This window comes from Haliaeetus leucocephalus, unplaced genomic scaffold (assembly GCF_000737465.1).
Source record: "Haliaeetus leucocephalus isolate CR32 unplaced genomic scaffold, Haliaeetus_leucocephalus-4.0 Scaffold889, whole genome shotgun sequence".
Taxonomy (NCBI): domain Eukaryota; kingdom Metazoa; phylum Chordata; class Aves; order Accipitriformes; family Accipitridae; genus Haliaeetus; species Haliaeetus leucocephalus.
Window position 1 is genome coordinate 3,807,919 of NW_010973325.1, and position 22,730 is coordinate 3,830,648.

Genomic DNA, 22,730 nt, shown 5'->3' on the forward strand with positions numbered 1-22,730 from the left:
ATCAGGAAATGTTGCAGAGCTATGATCTTGCTGGGATCATGGAGATGTGGTGGGATGACTCGCATGACTGGAGTGCTGCAATGAAGGGATACAGGCTCTTCAGGAAAGACAGGCCAGGAAGACAAGGGGAGGTGGTGGAGTTGCCATTTGTGTGAGAGCACAGCTGGAACGCATGGAGGTCTGCCTTGGGATGGACAATGAGCCAACTGAGTGCTTATGGGTAAGGACTAAAGAGATGATAGGTATGGGTGACATTATAGTGGGTGTCAGCTATAGGCCACCTGACCAGGAAGAAGAAGTGGATGAGGCCCTCTACAGACAGCCAGAAGCAGCTTCATGTCCACAGGCCCTGATCCTCAATATCTATTGGAGGGACAACACAGCAGGACGTAAGTAATTCCAAAGGTTCCTGAAGAGCATCGATGACAACCTCCTGACCCAAGTGACAGAGGAGCCAATGAGGAGAGGTGCTCTGCTGGACCTCATACCACCACCAAGGGGCTTGTTGGGGATGTGAACATCAAAGGCAACCTTGGTTGCCATGACCATGAGATATTGGAGTTCAGGATCCTGAAAAAGAGAAAAGCTAAAAGTCCACCTGGAATCAAATCAGGCCGGAGATTTCAACGGCAACAAGAAGGGCTTCTATAAGTACACAGGTGAGAAAAGGAAGGCTAGGAAAAATGTCAGCCTAGTGCTGAGTGGGGCAATGTTATGGGTTTGTGTGGCATGGGGGGTGGCCGCAGGGCCGGCTCCTGTGAGAAGCTGCTGGAAGCTTCCCCGGCTCCAAGTCGGACCCGCCACTGGCCCAGGCCAAGCCCATCAGTGATGGTGGTAGCACCTCTGGGAGAACAGATTTAAGAAGGGGAACCTGCAGTGAGTGGAATGTGAGAGGAACCCCTCTGCAGGTACTGAGGTCCGTGAGGAAGAAGGAGGGGGAGGAGGTGCGCCGGAGGAGGGGATGCCCCTGCAGCCCGTGGTGAGGCGGCAGGCTGTCCCCCCCAGCCCATGGAGGGGAGCGGGGGAGTGGAGGCCCCCCCAGATGGCCGTGACTCCCTGGGAAAGCCCGTGCTGGAGCAGTCTGTGCCTGAAGATCGGCCCATGGAAGGGACACATGCCAGGGAAGTTCGGGAAGAGCTGAAGCCCATGGAAATAACTCATGTTGGAGAGGTTCGTGGAAGACTGTCTCCTGTGGGAAGGACTCCCTGGTGGAGCAGGGAACGAGTGCAGAGTCCTCTCCCCCCGATGAGGAAGGAGTGGCAGAGACCAGGTGTGGGGAGCTGACCCCAACCCCCATCCCCTGTTCCCCTGCACCGCCGGGAGGAGGAGGTGGAGAGAACCAGGAGTGGGGTTGAGGGCTGGGGGGAAGGTGTTCTAAGGTTTGGGTTTCCTTCTCAGTGTCCTTGTTTTGTTTTGATTGGTAGCAAGTGAAATTGATTTTGTTTCTTCCCCAAGTTGAGCCTGTCTTTTGCCCGTGACCATCAGTGGTGAGTGATCCCTCCCAGCCCTTATCTCGACCCACGAGCCTGCCTTTATATTTCTCCTCATCCCACCGTGGCTGGGCGCAGGGGGGAGTAAGTGAGTGGCTGCATGGTGCTTTGTTACCATCTGGGCTTTAACCACAACAGGCAGAGGCACTGGTGACACAGGACATGGAAAAGGCTGCCTTCTTTACCTTTGTCTTTACTAGCAAGACTGGCCTTCAGGAATCCCAGGCCCAGGGGGAAAGGCTGGAACAAGGAAGATGTGTCCTTGGTTGAAGAGGATCAGGTCAGGGAATACTTAAGCAAACTAGACACACCTAAGTCCATGGACCTTGATGGGATACACCCACAAGTGCGGGGGGAGTTGGCAGATACATTATGAGGCCACTCTCAATAATCTTTGAATACCCATGGCAATTGGGAGAAGTGCCCGAAGATCAGAGGAAAACAAACATCACCCCTATCTTCAAGAATGGCAAAGAGGAGGACCTAGGGAACTACAGTATGGTCAACCTCACCTTGACGAGGTGATGGAGCAACAGATCCTGGAAATGATTTCCAGGCACGTGAAAATCATCAGGAGTAGTCAGCATGGATTCACTGAGGGAAGTCATTTTTGACCAACCAGATAAACTTCTATGATGAAATAAATAACCAGCTTGGTAGGTGAGGGGAGAGCAGCGGATATAGTCTACCTTGACTTCAAGGATGTCTTGGATGGACAGTGAGGTGGATTGCGAACTGGCTGAGCAGCTGGTCCCAGAGTGGTGATCAGTGGCACAATGTCTAGTTAGAAGCCACTAATTAGCAGTGTATCCCAGGGGTCAATACTGGGTTCAATCTTGTTCAAGATCCTGGAGCATCTCCCGTACCTGATGCTGGGACTGGAGCTTCTTTTATATGAGGAAAGGCTGAGAGAGCTGGGACTGCTCAGTCTGGAGAAGAGAAGGCTCAGGTTGGTAATCTTATCAATGTATACAAATACCCAAAGGGAAGGTGTAAAGATGGAGCCAGAATCTTTCCAGTGGTTCCCAGGACCAGAGGCAATGGGCACAACCTGAAACACATGCGGTTCCCTCCAAACATCTGGAAACACTTTTTCAGTGTGAGAGTGACTGAGCACCGGCACAGGTTGCCCAGGGAGGCTGTGGAGTCTCTATCTTTGGAGATACTCAAAAGCCATCTGGACATGGGCCTGGGTAACTGGCTGTAGGCAAACATGCTTGCACTGGGGGGTTGGACCAGATGACCTCCAGAGGGTCCCTTCCAACCTCAACCATTATGCAATTCTGTGATATGTTGAAATTTGCTTAAAATAGGAAAGACACTCCACTGTATTTCCCCTCTTTTTATTATTCTGATTTCTTCCAAAAATAGCATAATGTACTTTCAAATGAAATTTGATACAAGAAATCTAACAAAACTATCTTTGACGCACACAAATTTCAGTGAAACACTTCAGCACTTCTAAAGTGTCAGCATTTTTCAGCTAGTTTCATGAGTACTAATTGTAACAAAGAGTCTTGTTTTCTTAATTTCAGCAGCAGAACTGACTGTGATTCTACTGCTTTGGTGAAGGTTATAGGTGTTCTTCTATACAATAAACTAACAAAAAAAATAAAATCAGGAGTCATGGAGGAAAAAGCATGACTTAATTACAGGGGGAAGGCAAACCAACTACAAACTCAAGTAATTTGAACACTTAACTCTGTACCAGAAATAATCTTTCCCAGGTTTATTTTAACTTTTCAAAACACTCATGTACCATCAACACTTCATCATTTCACCTCTATGTAAACTATACTAGCCCACAGCAGCAAACAGCTACTGTTAGCCCAAGATGGGAGAGAAAACACATGAAGTGCCCACACCCTCTCAGTAGTGCATGGCTACAAGCATGTGGAAAGCGGAGCAAACACAATGTCAGAAATCCCTAAGCCAGCTCTAAGAGACTGACGGGCAGTTAAGATGGTAGTTACGCACAGTTCTGCTTATTAATATCATTAGATTACATTTCCAACCAAAATATTTCGCTCTAATTTGGGGATTGTTATCCACATGCACAGGGGGTATACACACATACACAGCCCTCCCTCCCAGAGTGAATTTCTAGTATCCTCAAATGTTATACAGGCTCCCCTTTTGGTTCACAATCCAGTATGTGACCATGTTCCTAACGCCTGGAGGACTGCAATGAGGTCCCCATCACCACCAACAGCTCATCCTTCTGCCAAGCTCATTTGGAATTTTATGAAACAAGTAAGAAATACATCCTAAGATCTGTCTAGTAAGCTTCAGGAGACATTAAAACCACCAAAAAGTCAGGAGAGTCTTTAAATACAATATAAAATGTTCAGTAATCTAAGTTCAGCAGCTGTTTTTTGATTACCACAGTCATATCTGGAAAAATGATGTAGAGATTTAAAACTTTAGAAATTCAGTTCGTTCCGAGTAGTTTTGTACAGAACCAACTCATTTAATCTTGAAAGCACCATGAAGTGACACTACATATCAGCAAGCACAAAAAACAAGAACATCATGGGACTTTACCATGTAAACTACACCTTGAATACCACTAAGGTAGATTTACACTGCAGACTTGAGCACTGCACATAAGTATTCAAACTGACTCAGGTATGATTTGCCACTTAGTGCATGCAATGTAGACATACCCTATATGTCTGAACGTATCTCATTATGAATTAACTGAGCTGTGCAGTACAATATTTAGGCCCTCATTCTGCACCATCAAAGTCAACAGTCAATTTTCCATCAATTTCAGAAAGTGCAGGGTCAGGCTTGAAATCACAAACATACTTCTACTAACAAAACATTTGTTTCTAACATAAAGTTGTGTCAAGTTCAAACATGAGTTTTGAGAGCATGCAGATTGCTTACAAATGCTTAAAAAGACTGGTTCAGAATCTTTCTTATATATACACACACAGTCCATCTGTCACAGACAGGCAATGTAACTCAGAATCATGAGCTTGCTCTAGTTTTTGGTAGTGTCCTGCACACTTCTGATAATTAAAAAATAAAAAATAAAAAAATAGTTGCCACAATGGATTTCTGACCATTCCAACTTGCATGTGGATACGATCTCTTCTTGCTGCATCCAGTACGTGAAGTTTCACAGTTGCTTCTCAAAAGCAAATACCAAGTAAATACCTAAAAAAGAAAATGGGAGTATTTAAAGTTTCAGCTTCCTCTGCAACTCAATTAAGTTTTCAAAATGTAAACAGCTTGATACTCTGCCCAAACAACCTGTTAGCAGATTACTGAAATTATAAAAAATGCTCTAGTTTCCCAATGAGTAACTCTAGTATTCAATTCCAACATGGTTTTAGACATGTTTTCACAATAGAGCTAAGAATGCAAAAAACCAAATATTTTAAATCCTGCTGATATGGTTAATGCAACACTAACTTCAGTTAACGATATTACTGAAATGTGAATGGAATTCATAAATTACTATGGTATTCTACACATAATTAACATTCACTGGTACATAAAGTCATATGCAACTAAGTCTAAAGACTCCTTCATACATGCAGTAATGGACAATTAGGAGTAAAATTATCAACTTCATTTTTAATAAAAAAGTGAATAAACTCATGGTACAACATTATTAACTTTGCTCTTTTAAATTATCACTGACAAAGAAGAAATATTTACAAACACTAGATGGCATTTTCTCAACTCCAGAACAGTGTGATTCTAGAAATGGATACTCATACAGTCCACACTGGCACCCCTGGGAAACTTTTGCTTGGCATATAATCAATGCCAGCTATGTCAGGTGTTCTTATGCTTCATACCAGACAGATAAATTAAACCAGTTTCTTGAGACCATGAGTCTAATTAAACATGTATGGATTTCCACTTGAACTCAACTTTTATTTTAATGGATGAGGTGCCATAGCTACATTGCAAATCTTTCAAGACAAGCCTATCGTACATTCCTCAGCAATAAGGGAAAGTGAAGTTCCATGTAACAAACAAGCTGTGCTTATACCCTATCAGAAGCTCTGTACTCCAAATCTCTCTGTAAAAAGAGACTACTTAAAAAAACAGTCATCACTGAACTTTTAAAGGTATAAAAAGCCCCTCTCAATTAGATTAATAGTTTACATAATACTTATACCTTGCTGGAATTAATGTCTACTTTATGATTCATACCTTTAAAAATTAGATAATAATTTAAGAAAGCAAACAGCTTAACTAAAGATTTTTTCATTCATTAATTGAACGGCATTTTTCGTTTGTTTTTAAACCACTAACACAATCAGTATAATGGTCTCCAAAAATGCAAATGTTGGTTGGCTGCAGTTACACAGAATTAAGTAACAATCTCTCCAGGAAGCAATTTTTACCCTTAGAATTCTCAGCCCCTTGTATCTGAGTTCTATTAAATTCAACATTGGAAAAAAACAATGTCAAAAGTTTTCCATGGCACACATTCACAAAATTTCAAGACATATTTAACAATAATGTATCCTTTTTGGTGGCTGAGGCACTGACTTTTTTCTACTCCCTTTATAAAACATTCAAATACCTCTTCACCATCCATGCTTTAATTGCTTCTTCCTGAAACATGTGTATCACTATAGGCAAAGAATAAAGCTTCAGCTCGTCTTCCCAAAACAGATTTATATTATTTTTGGTGAATGTATGTCCCAACTGGAGTTTGTTTTCTAGCTGACTGATAACAGTGTAGTATCGAAGTGTACAAAGAGAAGTATAGTATTTAATCCTCTAACCCTAGCAAAATAATCTTTTAACACTGGCATCCTCTTTTCATACATCCTAAGTAAGGCTTCCCCAAACTACTTCAGCCCCAAAGTTTGCATGCTAGAAGCTACTTAAATAAAACAAAATTTCAACCTATTTTATGCATTTCCCTCCCAATTTCTTGAGATGTGTGCACTATATCTGTACATAGGCATTTGAATAACACAAATAATAAAACCTTGTTATATTTAAAATTTGGATTTTCTTCCATAAACAACAGGCTATTTTACACACTTTACATAGCAGTCATTCAGTCAATATTGAGTTTTCAAAACAACACTTACTCGTTGCTTCCCATTCAGATTTACTCAAGGTTCCCTAGAAGGGGAGAAAAAAAACAAAACCACAGTTTCAACAAAAAATGAGGAAACAATAAAACACTGATTTAACTCAGGATCATCAATCTTTCACAGACCAACATCTAATGACCCACACTGGCTGGCTATTTAGGGACTACAAGAGCATTACTGTAGACCACAGATACTTATAACTCCAATAACTACGACAGCAGGGAATTGGAACACCCCGGATAGCAGAACACACCTAAATTACACAGGTATAGGAGAATGGGCCAACAGTCTGTTGGGCTGGATGACTCTGCAATGCAGAGCATGCTGGGTCCATTACCCACACATCCATCAGTGTGTCTTGACCTGGCCCAAACTGCTCTCCAGCCCAAGATGCCCAACACTTGTGCAGAAGTCAAGAAGAGGCCCTGTATCATGGTGCTGCCATCTTCCCCAGGAATACTGCCTGCATCCACCTAACACCTCCTTGCAGCCTACAAAACCCCTATTTGCAAGAGAATAACTCCCAACCCCGCTCACACATTGTGAAAAACCAGCCTGCTCTGCAGCTTCAGAAACCTACTCCTAGCTCAGCCTTTCAGATGAAAGCAGGGCAAGTGCACAAATAAAAAGCTGCTACCATTTACCCTACCAATTAAGAAGCATGAGGTAACAACCAGAAGCTGATTTTCTGCTCTACCCACTCCATCACCTTGCACTGAGTCCTCACCCAGGGCCATGATTTAGCCCACATGCTACCCACTGATCAATCCTGACCAAATGATTCATCTTTTAAAACACTAGTGAAAAAAAGCTTGTTCAAGCAGATTTCTTGCCAGGTGACACAGCACCTGGCAAAAGAGGGTTTTGGTCTGACTTGACCATTCTCATGTTCTTAAGCTTATTTCGTAAAAGAAGCATTTTTCTTTTTAAAATTTTTAGATTTCAAATACAGAGAGCAGGTTTCTTTTCCCTCTTGATGTAGGATTTTTAGATATATAGTAAAAGGCATACATCTTCAAGAATTCAGAACATAAACAGTAGATAAACCAATGGTTAAAAAAAGAAAAATCCAAGTGGAAAAACTTCAAGCGGACCAACCTCATGCTATAGCTATGACAATGCAATAGGATGCCATCTATCAGTAACTGCATATGAATTTATTAAAACTACAATCTTTACTCAAACTAGTCTCCAATTTTGGTTCTGGCTTGTCAAAGAGCCTCAACACATTAAAAAAGACCTAAAGTTCAGACTGAAAGAGCCAGCATTGCTTATCAGGAACCATTCAGCATGAAATTAGGTTAAACCAAGCCTTTGCAAGGTTTCCATACAGCCTGACTCCCCGAATGCACAGACAGAAGGAAACACTCAGCTATATGCTACCCTGAATAGCTAGCCTAGCTACAGATGGAGAGGCAATAGCCAGATGGCAGTAGTTTCTGGGGAAAAATGACAGCAGACATTGCCTCTTCTCCTGCTCACTTCCCAGGAACAGCAGCTGTGCAGGCTCCTGTCCATCATGCACCCAACTCTGAGAACAATACAGAAGAATGAAAGGCTGGGAGAGGACTAGCTGCAGACAACTCCAACATTGTCATGTCCTGCTAGGACAATGGAAAAAAGAAAAACCCTTTATAAAAACATGAGAAAGACAGCAAGCTCAGAAAGTTAGCATATACATTAGAAGACAGGACTAGAAGCAGAAAAAACATATTTAATTGGACCACTGATCTAAAATCTCATATGACCTCCATTAAAGATGGTTCAGCATTCTTTTAATTCTGAAGTCATAAATCAAGCTGCCAAAACAGGAGAAATGCAAAAAATATTTGACAGGATAGCAGACTAAGTTTTGTACAAGGTAAGATTACGATCATCACAAAGAAACTTTCTTTTCATTCCAGAATGTGAACAGAATATCGTATTTAATAAAATTGAGGGCAGAAATATATGGATTTAGTTTTATGTACATAGGACTAGTTTAATCCTAAGAGCTCTGTTTAAAAAAAAAAAAAAAGGTACAGCACATTTTAAAAAATAGCATTTACAGAACTTCAATAAAATTGGCTGAGAAGGGAGCTGGATCTTCACCCAAAAAGACAACAGACAAACAGCGTTTAATATTTCAAATACATACAGCATTACAAAGAAAGTTTTCAACTCTCCTGTCAGAAGATTAAAAAAAGAAAACTAAAGCTTTAAATTGGTCGCGTGAAGATCCAGAAAAGTAAGAAAAATCCTCAAATTAAGAAGAGTGACATTAGAACAGCTGCCAAGGAAGATGGCAAAATATCCTTTCCCTTTTGCACAGTTACAAATTTCTTAATAGCTACCAAATGAAGTGAATTTGATTCTCTGAGTATGGGGTATAGATTAGATGAACTCCTTAGACCTGTAGCTCTATGATTTTTCACATGCACAGAGACATTCATACCAATTTCATTGCAGTTGAAATGAAGGCGGCACCACATGTCCAAAAAATCAGGACCTCAATTTTCAACACCATTTGCTCTAGTGAAGTAAGAAGGAACTTACCAATGGTAACTTTGCCTTGCCATCTTTGATGAACTCTTTTACATGCTCATAATCCTCAGGTTTATCAGAAACAAGCCTGGAATCACCAAATGTAGAATATGGCTGGAAAACATAGGAAAAATAAGAAAAAAAATATTAATTGTGTAGTAAGATACTTTAATCACATCAGTCAAGGGTTTGTCACGACATAGCCCAGAACAGAGGTCACTAGTTATTCAAAGGATCTTAAATTTAGATCTCTCCTTTATAGCACCTAGAAGATCAGGTCCAATATTCCCTACCTCCCAGAAAATCCGACACCCAGGATTTATAAATGCTCCTTATGTCTCCAAAACAGGGGAAACAGAATAATTATAAAAATAATCCTCCATGTACAGCTCATTATGGAGTATTACCTAGATACACCCTCTTTTAAAACAGCAACTGAACAAACCAGCATCTCTTAAGTAGGAGTACTAAGAAACGAGCAACTGTAAAATTTCAAGCAGAATGCTTAAAATGCTTTATTAACACACAGGAGCTGTAACAGAAGTATAGAACTAATTTTTCAAAACTAATACGTACTTCTTAAGGATCCCAGTTACTGCATAATGGTCTGTACCATGCAGTCCTCAATTGTAAGTGGCCACTAATTTAAGACAACTCTTTTTTCTAACAACGAAGCCAGTATGTCAAAGGCTGTGTCACCATGCTACTGGCGGTATTAAGCCCATACAAAGCACTGTCACTTTCAGAATCAACAAGGACAGTCAAGTCCACTTGCAGCCCATGTGACTCAGTTTAGTAAGTGACCAGATATTTGACGTGACAGTTTTATGCTGAAAAATTCTACTGTTTGAGGGAAGAAGGAAGCAGAGAGAACTGCGAGTAAAGCCAAAGCCTCAGAAATGGTATTGAAAAGCTTCTCTGAAGCTGCCAAAGTCATCCAGGTTAAGAGCTTGAGGATAAAAAAAAGCAAAAACATTGGGCAAAAACATAAACTCAATACAGTCAAATACCATTTTCTTCTACAAACACAGCCTGTTCCTTTATTCCTACAAAGATCACTTTCTCTCTTTTCAGTTGATATTCCTTGCACAAAGATCCAGCTTTCAGTCTCTCTCCACTGAAGAAGAAATGGGTTATGGTTACCACTATGTGACACCAGGCATGATTCTTGTGCTTCACTTACTACTTAATAAAAATGAAAACTTGCCTCAAAATTGAAATTTTATCTACAAAACTGAATGACTCTATTGGGTGCTCGTGCCCAGGTGATGGCAGCAGCAGGTGGCAGAGGTGGCCTCTGTGAGGAGAGGCCAGGGCTGTCCCATGCTGGACACAGCCGGTTCCACTAGCTCCAACACTAACAGAGCCACTACACAGCACAGCTGAGCTCCTCAGCCACGAGTGGGGCACCTCTGGGAAAGCATATCTAAGAAAGTGCAAAAAAACCTGCACAACAGCTGTGAAAGAGGAGCAAGGAAAAATGTGAAACTACTCTACAGACACCAAGGCCAGAGAAGAACGAAGGTGAGGAAGCACTCCAAGCACCAGAAAAGACACTCCCCTGCAGCCCCTGGAGAAAACCGTGGTGAGGCAGGTTGTCCCCCTGCAGGCCATGGAGGGCCACAGTGGAGCAGATATCCACCTGCAGCCTGTGGAAGACCCCATGCCACAGCAGGTAGACATGCCCTGAAGGAAGCTGCAGCCTGTGGAGACCCAACACAGAATCAGGCTCCTGGCAGGAGCTATGGCCCATGGAGAGGAGCCCAATCAGGAGCAGGTTTTCTGGCCAGAGCTGCAACCCTGTGAAGAACCAACCCATGCTGGAGCAGTCTGTGCCTGAAGGACTGTACCCCATGGACAGAATGCACACTGGAGCAGTTTGTGAAGGACTGTATCATACCGTTGGAGGGACCCATCCTGGAGCAGGGGAAAAGTGTGAGGAGGAAGGAAAGGCAGAGACCATGTGTTATGGACTGACCACAACCCCCATTCCCTGTCCCCTGGCGCTGTGGGGCAAGGAGAGGAGGTAGAAAGTTCAGGACTGAAGGAGTGAAGTTGAGCCTGGGAACAAGCAGTGGGTGGGGCAAAGGTGTTTTTAGGTTTGCCTTTGTTTCTCACCACCCTACTCTCTTTTTTTTTTTTTTTTGTAATAAATTAAAATAATCTTCTCCAAGTTTAGTCTGTTTTGGCCGTAATGGTAACTGCTAAGCAATCTCCCTGTCTTTATGTTGACCCATAAGTTTTTTTTCTTATTTTCTCCCCCCATCCTTTCGGGAAGAAGGAATGAGAGAGCAGGTTGGTGGGTGTCTGGCAGCCAGTCAAGGTCAACCCACCACAGTCGCACTTTCAGCCACAGGAGTTTAGTTCTTCTCTTGGTAGCCTTTAATTAGTTGTACCATGTTCACAACAGGAATTTCAATTATTGCACAAATAATTAACAATATGTAAAACACTATTTAAATGAAACAACTCCGTATTTACCTCCAAGGCCTGCATTCTCCTTAGCAGCATTTTATGCTCCTCGTTCTTGACTTTTTCTTCATAGAATTCCCGAAATGTCATTTTGTAGACTAATTTCATACCATGCTTCTTTGCCATTCTGTCAAAGTAATACGCTTAATTAGGGAAGCCACAAAATTATTGTAGTTTTATTTTCAAAGGAACAATTTTAAGCCACAGTGACATCTTACGGTATGCACTAGGATTACACTCTTTCTACAATTCATTTTTTTAGTACAGACATTTAGATGAAAAAATGCACTACCACAACAAACAGTACTTTTTTTAATTAGGACAACAAAAATCTACACAGAAGAAAGTTACAAACATTTTAATAGAAAAACACCTCTTCTCCCAACACACAGAAGTAAGTTCCATTTGAACTAGCAGATAGACTATGCTGTCTTCCCTGCAGTATAAATACCCTGTCACATCGGATATTATGGATATATTCAGAGAACCTCTTTGTACTAGATTTAGTGCCTTATTTCTCAATTATATGTAGTCACTGTGGTCATCCAATACTGAAGTTACAGGTGTCAGTGATAGATGCTGGTATTTTTCATAGAGAACTACAAATGAAGTGTGTGAAATTACACAGATTTGAAGGGAAAGCTTAATATTGTTTAACAACCATACTGAGCTTGAATGGCAGGAAAAACCCCAACATGGAAACATTCGTCTGTACCTCAGGAGACAGGCTGGGAAAGGCAAATCTGCAATCACACAGAGGTAACAGCAAAATGTATGCTCACAGATTAAGATTTAGAGGAAGAAAAGTAAGTCATAGGAAAAATCCTATGAACATCCAAAGGAAGTTGAAGACAAGTAAGATGCACCATGATGAAGAAGATATACAAGAAGGCTTGCTGAAGGACTAAAAAAAGGTAGAATGAAACCCCCAAAAAAGTTAAGATTAAAGAAGAAAAAGTTGACAGCACTAAAGGTTTGCTGACAGATCCAACATATCAGATAAAGACATTCTTGTGTGAGACCCAGTTTAAGTCTTCACAGCTTCTGACCAGAGGACCTTCAACTGAGTGTAATGAACAGATTACAGTTGTGGATGGAAATGCAAGAAACCTCTGCATTTGGAGCAACAACAAAAAACGAAGAACTAAAAAACATAATTAGAAACTCAAAATATAATTTTCTGCAAGTATTATGCAATGATACACAAACTAAACAAATGCTTATTGTGTTCCACAGCTTTCATTGTGTAATTAATTCAAAATTTAACTTACTCTTCCAGTAATGGAAAGTAAACCAAGAACTCGGGGACGTCAACCACTTCTTCCAAGTGGAAATCATACTTGCAGCCAAACAAGGGATATTCGCCCTTCTTTCCAAATTTTACACTGTACACCTCATTCCCAAATGAATTTGTTTCTGAAGCTTCAAGTCGCTTTCTATAAAATGAGATATAAACAAACATTAGTGGACCAATTTTTAATTTAACAGGCCAAGAAAACTACGCATAAGAGGCCTGAAAGTGTTTATCCCAGCACTACACCGTTCAGTGACCTCTGTAGTTTCCCACCTCCCATTGCCTAATAAGGCAATGAAACAATGAAATGAAGACAAGCAGCATATTAGGTTTTAACAGTTTATCATTCCTATACAACATACCAAGGACTAAATGAACCTAGAAAATTAACCTTTAGCCCAGACACACTCTACATGGACAAGTCAGGCTTACTTGGAACAACCACAGCAGAACCCTGACAGTTATTCCCCAGGTTGTGGCTATTTTACCACTACTGAAGTCGCTACAGAGGGTTTATGTATAAAGAACTATACTCTATACCAGAAGAGACGTGTCTGCAAAAGACAAGGATTAGTACAGATTTACCTGTTTGAGTCAAGTTCATGAGTGAGATTTTCATGACTAGAATTCAAAACTGTTACAAAAAAACCTTGCTGTTGTTTGCACAAACATATCAGAGTGCTGCAAGAACAACTATCATGTAACAATGCTTCAAAGACTTTTGAAAGCTTAATAGAATATAAAAGTACTTACACAAGTTCAAAGCTATTTGGAGTTGTGCCAATGAAATATCCTCCAGGAGAGAGGTTCCCACAAGCATTTTTAAGCATCATGTCAGCCTGCTCATACGTCTCAAATGAGTAATGATAAACAAATTGACAGCTGCAAATGTCAAAGCGCATATCTGGATCACTGTATTTGGAAGACAAGAGATCCTGAAAAAGATTAAAAAGAAAAAACAATTGTAACAAAAGCTACAGAAACAAGCATGATTCACTGAAATCTTTTAACAAATACACTACTCCCATAATTCTTTGAAGTTTCTCCTTTCAGACCCCATTCCTTCACAAGTTCAACAAGAACAAAATGAAAAAGGTAAGAGTAAGAAGAAGTCCTCTGCTACACAGAAAACCACACACAACATTTGGGAACACCACCACACACACACACACACTTCAAAGTTACCATGTCCTCAAATGCTTTTTGTGTTGTCAAGTAACACCACTACACCTGAAAGGCCAAAACCCAAGGTTAGTTACCTAATAGTTTCCAGAGATATTTTACTGCTGAGGGTTTATAACTGGCCAGCGTTTAGCTGGAAACAATTATTATAATAAAATAAATTTTCAGTTTACGAAGTCTCTGTTATGAGAACTGGCCATTAAACATATAACTGAGAAGAGGGGTTGTTTTAAATACGGCAATTTGCACTGCCCCAAGTTGTATTTGCCGTATTATCACACATGGACATACATGCGTACCAACATACTCATCCCCACCCCAGACCAAGTAACCAGTAACTCTGAAGAACTTGAAGCCCTTGAAATCTGTCAGGTTAAAGCTTGCCATAGTTTGACTCTGTACTCAGCAGTTCTCTGACTCTTCTTGATCAGGCTTCTTTTATACAATGCTAGTAGCCACCATAACTAACACAGAAGCACAAAAGTTCTACCCAAGGCCCTATGCGTTCTGTACTTAAAATATTTCATACTTAACAGTTCTACCCAAGTTTCTCTTCTATCCCAGACTTCCCCATCACCCATCCACTCCCAGACTCTACCAGTTAATGCCATATACTGTCAATGTTCTGTATGTGGCAAGACAAAAATGGACACTTCACAGACCCATAGCAATTTTACCTGTTCATTTACTCCCTCTCCACATTGTGAGAGAGAGATAGATACAGGAAACTGAGAAACAGAGGTAGATGGAATTAGACAAGCTGTGAGAATGAGATTTTGTATATATAGAACATAGATGATAGAGATAGAAAGTCGGGGAGATGAAATTCTGTGTGCGTGAACAGACAGAACAGAGCGTGCAACAGAAAACATACATGCATATAAGTCTGAGTTGTAACAGTAACATGAAAATATCCCTTTCTTTCCTGGCCAAGACTCTCTCCTCTCTCCCCTGACTGTAATTTTGAGCAGAGAGAGATGACCTGGAACCTGCAACAGACTGTATTCCTCAGAAGAAGGAGAGGCAACCAAGAAATCAAGCAAACAACCCTTCCTGCAAGGCTGGGAAGAACAGGTTCAGCCTTTCCACAGATATGCTGGAACCAAGTAAGCTCTGTCCCTCAGCCTGCATCAGCAGGGCACACTCAGCCTACATTTCTAGGAAGCAAAAGCACTGCTGGTTACAAGACTGTCTCCTAAGCCGCAGCAATGTATTCACTATTGCCTCCAGACAGTCTTAAGAAATCTGCTCTATCACACAAGTTTTGAAGATATGTATTATAGTAATTAAAATGCTGCTAGAAAAAAAATAATTAGATAAGCTGAATGTACAAGTCAAATCAGAAAACATCCCTTACTCATTCCAGCATAAAAACACATTCACCAAGACGGTTTCCAACATCCCATGCTGGCTCCTAGAACTCCAGAGGTAAGTAACCACTCCCTTCCCCTTGTGAAGTGAAAGAAACTGAAAGCACCAGATTTTTTATCTGAAGACGACATTCAGGCTTCAAGAATGTTACACTGTAAACCAGTAACAAAACGCATTTAACTACATCTTACACAACTTTTCAGCATGGCTGACTCTCCCGATAGTACAACAATCTGATCTTAAAAATATACATGCCCAAAATATTACAGCACTACCATCACTCCTATACTTGCTTAACAAAAGAATGTTAAATCCCCAAAATATTACAAAGCAGACGAACTGTACCTTGGTACTATCTGCTTGTATAAATTCTGCATCAAAAATACGTTCGTTATAACGACATCGGGCTTTCATGTCTTCATATCGCTGTTTGCATTGTTGCACAGAAATATCAGCAATATCTATATATGGAGGGAGAAATTTAAAAAAAAGTGAGTAAACTCCTACCCAGACAAGAAAATTGGAATCATTACCAGAACACAGCAGATCCATTATGGCAGGGATAAAAGATCTTCAGTTACATTTTGAGGGGAACAAAAACTTTTATTTCCAAGTTGTAGAAAAGGAATTTAATTTGCAGGAAGTGTTCAGGATTATAACTCTTTGTCATTTTCAGTCTTTACTTCAAGACAAAAGTTGTAATCTGAAGATTTTAGAAAGCTCCCATCCTCAAAAGTGCAAAGCAAGCCTCCAAAATTTCAAGTGATGGATACCAGGTGATTGATACTAAATGCTGTCAGCGTTAAGTGCCTAGCTATGCATTAGCTACAACAGTTCAGCTCCCAGGGTTTCTCAAACAATACTGAAAGCTCTTCATCTTATTACAAATATACAAGATGTTGAAATGCAGTTATTTCTGATATATACTGATATATTCTATCATGGAATTTTTTTTTTCATTTTCTTTTTAAGACTGTTCCTCTCTCAGGCATCAAGTTTCACTGAATAACAACAGTTTGCACAAATTTAAAAACTAACAATATGCAATAAATTTACATAAGGACTTTGTAAGCAAATTAGTTAACTGTATTTGAAGACTGCCAACTGAAAAGCAAAAAAGAACTGTAAAATGTAGAATACCCAGCATAACTGCCACTAAAGGAATTTTATGAAATTTTAGTATCTAATTAAATTTGAAGTTGAGTAATACTTCCTCTGATTATCTTTGGGATGCTTTCTGGGAAAAGGGAAGATGGTATCTGCCTCCCAACATCTAAGCAAACTATTTAAATGATTTTTTTAATCAGCTTTCAGCTCTTCCCCTTTCTGAGTCTGAAAATCTTTAGTTGATTGTAACACCCAAGACCATTTTTTGTCACAACACTGTAGGGTTTATTTGTTTTTTAAATGCAACTCTTCTCTGTGTGTTTTCAGAACAGTTAAAAACACCACAGGAGACTAGATGTGGGAGAAAACATACTAAAAAAAAAAGTCAGTCTTTTTCCCAGTGCTATATTTTGCCTAAGACAATCTGTGGCAATTGTATGCTTCTTTATTGATACCAGATTTTATTTGTGAGTTGAACTGAAAGATAATTACACAGAAAATTAATGGTTCTTATATTTATGCTGGCAATCAAGCTGATGTCTTCAGGTTAAAAGACAAAATAAGACTTTTTGACAGAAGGTCTATCATTGCATTCTTGGGCTTATAAAAAAAAGGAAATAATGGAAGACTGGAGATGTGCTTGGTTTTCCCATAAAACACTGATGTACTCTCCCTGGAAAGTTATTGAGTCTTCTTACCAGTACAGACAAGTTTTTTAATTCTGCCTTTTTTCCATTTCAGTAAGTCTCCACCTTTGCCACATCCTAGATCCAAAACAGTTATATCATTCTTTTTCCGTCGTACTCGGTCTATGAATTCACCTAGAAAAGTAAAAAGAGAGAATGCATACACAGGTCTCTTAATTCACTTGTTTTGTACAGAGAGGCTTAAAGGACCAAAAGGGTTTGAGAATGTTAAAACACCTTAGAACTTTGCCTATAAGTCTTCTTAACATTACAGACTTAAATGTCTTTTTCTAGAAACCACTAATGACAAAAGGAACCACAAACTTTTAATACTATGGAGAAGATAATACATATTCTATATGCTTAACGTGCTTTGCATGTAATGTGACTGAAGCTCTGAATTGTTTCCCCAGCAGACAAAGGCAAAACCGCGCATCGGTGCGTGAGTAGGGAAACAGAGTTCCCTTTCATTACCATTATAATGAAGACAGATGTTACTTGGAAGTATGGGAAAGCTTTTTGCAGAAGAGTACAAGCCAATTAAATGCATTACCGACAATGTTTCCTTGTATAACGTTTTCCACTTACTTTCCTAGGCCTTGCAATAACATTAGCTACTTGTTTGCTGTCTTTTTACCCTACATAAATCATTTCACTTCCTCTTCTATCTCCACTCTGTCTAGATTATCTCTGCTCTGACTGATGTTGGCATATAATGCAAAACATATCAGCATGTTAGCTGATATGGAATCATTGGAACAGTAATCAGTAATCTTACTTCTCTTCACAGTAAGAGACACGAAATATGTTTTGATATAACTGCTGTGAAGCCACACTACTTAAATTCATCATGACTGAAAGGCTTCAACACAGGCTTCAGGAACGGCTTTATATAAACTTAAGTATTGCTTCTAACTGCTCTGATACAACACAACAAAAAGCAGCATGCTAAGACAAATGGTGCCAACATCTCCTGGCATAGATCCCTCTTCATGAATCTGTGGTGCTGCGCCGATAATTCTTTTCTTTGTTTGCAGATATCTGATGGTTTTGTTTCCTCACTTTGGAATTAATTTGTGGGACGGCAGACTGATTTTTATGAAAAGCTGCTGATTCTTAAAGAACTACCTCCTCTAGTTTTTCATCTTTTAAACAGTTGAATGTGGTCATACAGAAAATATTTATGTGTTCCAAGTCTCCTGCAGAATTGCTTAATCGAGACCTGAGGACAAACTGCTTTGGGAAAATGGTTAAGAAATTATTTCAGATGTTATTTAAATAACAAGAACAGCTCAATCTAACAAGAACAGGTAAGATTCTTTATGATTTAAAGCTGTACCTTTCCATTTAAAAATGTTACAAAGAAGAACAGTTTCCAGCATGAACTTTTTCCAGTTTTCAGGTCAGTTGATCTTTAAAACTTTAGCATACATTTGGCACTCCAACAATATAAAACACTATCACAGAAATTCAAAATAAAAATAGGGGTTTTATTGCACTTGAAAATCTTACTATGTATTAAGAGACAAAGTGTCATAATCAACATCAGAAAGCAGGAAAAAAAGTTACATTTTGATTAAAAAATTAGTTACATTTTATTAAAGTCTAAGCGATCAGTTAAGGAAGCTTACCAATGAGGACGCTCTTTGTCCAATTATTAAAGTTTCGGAGGTAGAATATGCGAGACTGGCTACGTTTTTCCAATCCAACTTCTTGAAGTTCATTATAATGTGCAGCTACAGCTTGCCCATGGCCTATCTCACGCTGTAGAAATGAGGGAAGGAATAGATTCAAGCAGTGAATTCTTTTTACTACTTTTTAATTTAATCAAAAGACATGAGTTCACTTTAAGGATTTAAGAAAGTAAACAAGTAATACTATGAAAAGCATCATCATTACATATATCAAAACATTTCCCGTATCTGTCCTGGTACTGATGTCAGCACTTCAATTATCACAGACAACTCCCTTAAAAATTTAATCCCCTTTTCAGTTGGTCCAGGTAATTTCTGATGGACGATGCCCAGCATCTTTCCTTCATAGAAATACTTAACTTTCAGTTCTCTAATACTCTCACCACTCTCAAAGAATCAGTTTCATTCCCCTTAAGCCTGGGATTGAAGAAGAGGATGTTCCTTCTCAAGGAACTTTAAGCTTCTTCAAAAATCCTGTTTCAGAAATTCCGTGTCTACACCTAACATAAGTGTATAAACTGCCAATTTAATCAAAATGCCAACTAGCTGATGTCGCATAAAGCCCTAAGTGGATGATCCCACTGCCACAGCTTTAAATAGACCATGGTAAGGGAATAAGAGTAATGAACTGACAACATATCCCATTTAATGCTTAACAGTTCACTGTAGAAGTATCTCCAGTTTAGTCTTAACTGCAAATACTCCAAGAAGTTTCTGTCCCATGTGACACAGAGAAGCAGTCTACATCCAGATATTGTGCTCCTAACATTTCTTCATCTTGAAAATAATCTTCAATTACATACATGAAATTAATATAAATTATAAATAAAATACAAAGCAGCAGAACATGGAGAACCAACACAAATTCTGTAAGGCACAAAAGCATTTAAAGTAACAGTACAAACTAATGACAATGAAGGATTCTCAGTTAAAACCCACAAACATGCTACAAAGCCCCAGCCAGTACAAATTCACACAGCAATTAGAAGCATTCCCAACAGTTGACTACAAAAGTCGACATCCCAATATCTTATTATTCAAATAGCAGTTCCTCAAGGGAAAAGAAGGTTTGACTGACTTTCATGTACTACATGAATTCTTCAGTATTTCATATAATTTTGGTAACCTTCAGAATGAACACAGACATACTTGTCTGGAATCTGTATGACCCTATCATCTGTTTATTACCACACTCAGCTAATTGATACTAACAAATATTTTGACCATTTCTAGTCTTTTTTAGGGTAAGCACAGATGGCTCCCTGAACAGCCACTGATGGTGACATAAGCTAGAACAGCTGACTCTGACAAGTGTCGGGGACGTATTCATACAATCCATTAACACATCTCAGCTGCTGCACGCACAGTTGCAAACAGCCATCAGCAGTAACATCTAGATGCTGGCAGCCATGTTCAATGCAGTTACCTCTCTACACCCTTAAGCCACACAAAACCAATGTGTTTCTTGTCCACCTAAACCTTATCCCAGAACTACCTTATTTAAAAGATGAAAGGGTTAATAATGTTTCTACCACAACAAAGGGCACCCTTTATTTTATGAGATTGCTTAGCCATAAATTAACTTCCCAGAAAATTTCTGAACAGAGAAACCAAACATTAGGTCAAAGACATTTTCAAATTATATTTAAATATCCCAAAAGGTCAAAGTTAGACTAGATATTACAGCATCAGTTTCTACAAGCTTATACATATTAAAGGACACTGTCATATAAAACATTATCCTTTTCACCCTCCCAGTTAAAAGGACAAATATTTTCTGCTACTCTTGCAGTCTTAAAAAAAAAAAAAAGCATCTGTAAACCTTTCAGTACTTCACTTTACTAACAAATCATACTGAAATTATATCACAGAGGATGCAGTTTGTAGAGTTTTCTAAATTATACATTACACTGTTGAGGAAATTAAAGGACAAAATTATCTTACGGAAGAACCTCCCAGCCACAGATAACTATACTAATACAGGGGACAACAACGTACAAAACGTGAATTCAGGATATGGGACCTGGACTAATGCCAGTAAACCCTACTCTACACTACCAGATTGCTACCACACAGACAATGGAACGATAGCCTTAGAATTAGACTAAGCATGTGCTGAGATCAGTTTTCTTAACATTCTACTTACCAGCCCTCTTTCTCTCCCGTTATGCCCAACATAACTTCTGCACCAGTTATTTTGCTAGGAAGCTACCCACAAACTTTGACATTTGGTGTTTCATGCTGGTTCACATATGTTTAGCATAAATATTTTCAATCTTTTCTTGAGCTAAGGCTTTGAAACAAGGACATGAACATAGCTCAAAATAAAATGATACTCACTACTTTCTTAGGAGGTTCATCTTCAGGATCTAAATTCTTCCTTTTTGCTCTGCCGTCCTGATTACCACTATCAACTTCTTTTTCACTTTCAGTGGAGTGCACTGTGCCTGAAGTTGAACTGTCGCCTTGCCAACCAATACCTGACTCTGCCTCTAAAGTACAAGGTGTTTTCTCCACTTCTTCATCCAAACTCTTTTCTACTTCCTGTTCTTCTGTCTTGGTTAAATCAGCCATTTTTGACAGGTTAGTCTCCTTGTCCATTGATCAGAATGGAAATCTATATGGGGGGGAAAAAAAACCAAACCAAAAACCACCAACTACTTTCAGTGTTGAATTTCACTTACTCGCAGCTACGGTCATGACTTTCAATCATAATACTGGCATTATAAAAAAAATAACATGCCTTTGCTGTAACCAACATACAGGCTCCAAATTTGACTAGTTGTTTAATAAAGATAGCACAATAAAATACGTGGAATTTAAAAGTACGCTCATTATACTAAAATCAAATGAAGATAAATCTTTACTCTTCATGTTTGAGTCTCCTAGCTATCTTTATTGATTCAACTGCAATGCGTTATTGTTTTTGAGCCTGTCATCTCCCTTTTCCCCTCCCCATAAAAAGTAACCTACAAATCACTTTATGTTGAGAAACACAAGCTGACAGCCCCTCAAATCAGTAAATTCATTATTTAATCTGATGTGCTTTCAGGTGGATGTCCTCAAACAAAAAAAAAAGGTGGTTTTTAAGAGCAAATTTTTGTATCGGTTGTGGATTTTCAAGTTTGCCAAGAGTATCCACTATGCCTCAAGCTTCACTAACGCTAGGAATCTTCAGCTGTAACTGCATTTCCTTATCTCCACTACGCAGTCTGGAGGACTGCAGGCCACTGCTAGAAAGCTCGTCTAGTCTCCAGCACTCCCCAGCCTTCTTTCCACCATGGGCAGGAAGACGGGCACCTCCTTTTTGATTTGACATGGCAGAGGATAAGTTGGCAACTCCTCTTCTAAAACAACGGCCTATTTCAGTCTAACTAAAGCCAGGCACGCTCCCCCGAACGGAGGCTGAGGTCTCCTAACGAGGCCCAAAAGACGTTCTTTAGGCGGACCACTGTACGGAGGCCCCAGGACAGCCTTCCTCAAAACAGGGAGCCTTGAAGCCCGACTGACGGAAAGCATTCTGCAGCATCGAGCGTGCCCTGCCTTATCCTCGCCCGGCTCTTCCAAGCGGTTTACCAGGTGCTTTTAAGGGCCTCAGTTGAGAAACGATCAGAATTTCGTCACCGGGGACGGCGACCAAGTGCCCAGGGGGGCAGCCCCTTCACTGGAGAAGGCCGGAGAGAGCAAAACGCCCGGAGAGCGGGGGAGGGGGCGGCGCTGGCGGCCCGCGAAGCCAGGCGGCCCGCTGACGGCCAAGGCCCTGAAGACTTTCAGCTGCGTCACGGGGGCCCGCGCAGCCGGGACGGGCGCTCCGGCGGGGCTGCTCCCCGGGG

The 22,730-nt window shown here is 40.1% G+C and overlaps 1 protein-coding gene across 3 annotated transcripts; it reads right to left on the minus strand.

Moving 5' to 3' along the window:
- Positions 1-3,939: 3,939 nt before the first annotated feature.
- Positions 3,940-22,649, minus strand: RNMT (RNA (guanine-7-) methyltransferase). Of its 3 annotated transcripts, XM_010583303.1 has the most exons (11): positions 22,474-22,648; positions 21,238-21,514; positions 18,835-18,967; positions 17,216-17,338; positions 15,756-15,871; positions 13,611-13,792; positions 12,835-12,999; positions 11,573-11,690; positions 9,104-9,205; positions 6,563-6,596; positions 3,940-4,655 (listed from the first exon to the last, which is right to left on the minus strand). In XM_010583303.1, the coding sequence occupies exons 2-11, from the start codon at positions 21,496-21,498 to the stop codon at positions 4,618-4,620; spliced, it is 1,272 nt and encodes a 423-aa protein (XP_010581605.1). In that variant the 5' UTR covers positions 21,499-21,514; positions 22,474-22,648; the 3' UTR covers positions 3,940-4,617. The 3 variants fall into 3 exon arrangements, with proteins under 3 accessions (XP_010581605.1, XP_010581603.1, XP_010581604.1); XM_010583301.1 differs by lacking the exon at positions 6,563-6,596 and having other exon boundaries at positions 22,474-22,649; XM_010583302.1 differs by lacking the exons at positions 6,563-6,596; positions 22,474-22,648 and adding an exon at positions 22,347-22,456.
- Between the last annotated feature and the right edge of the window lie 81 nt (positions 22,650-22,730).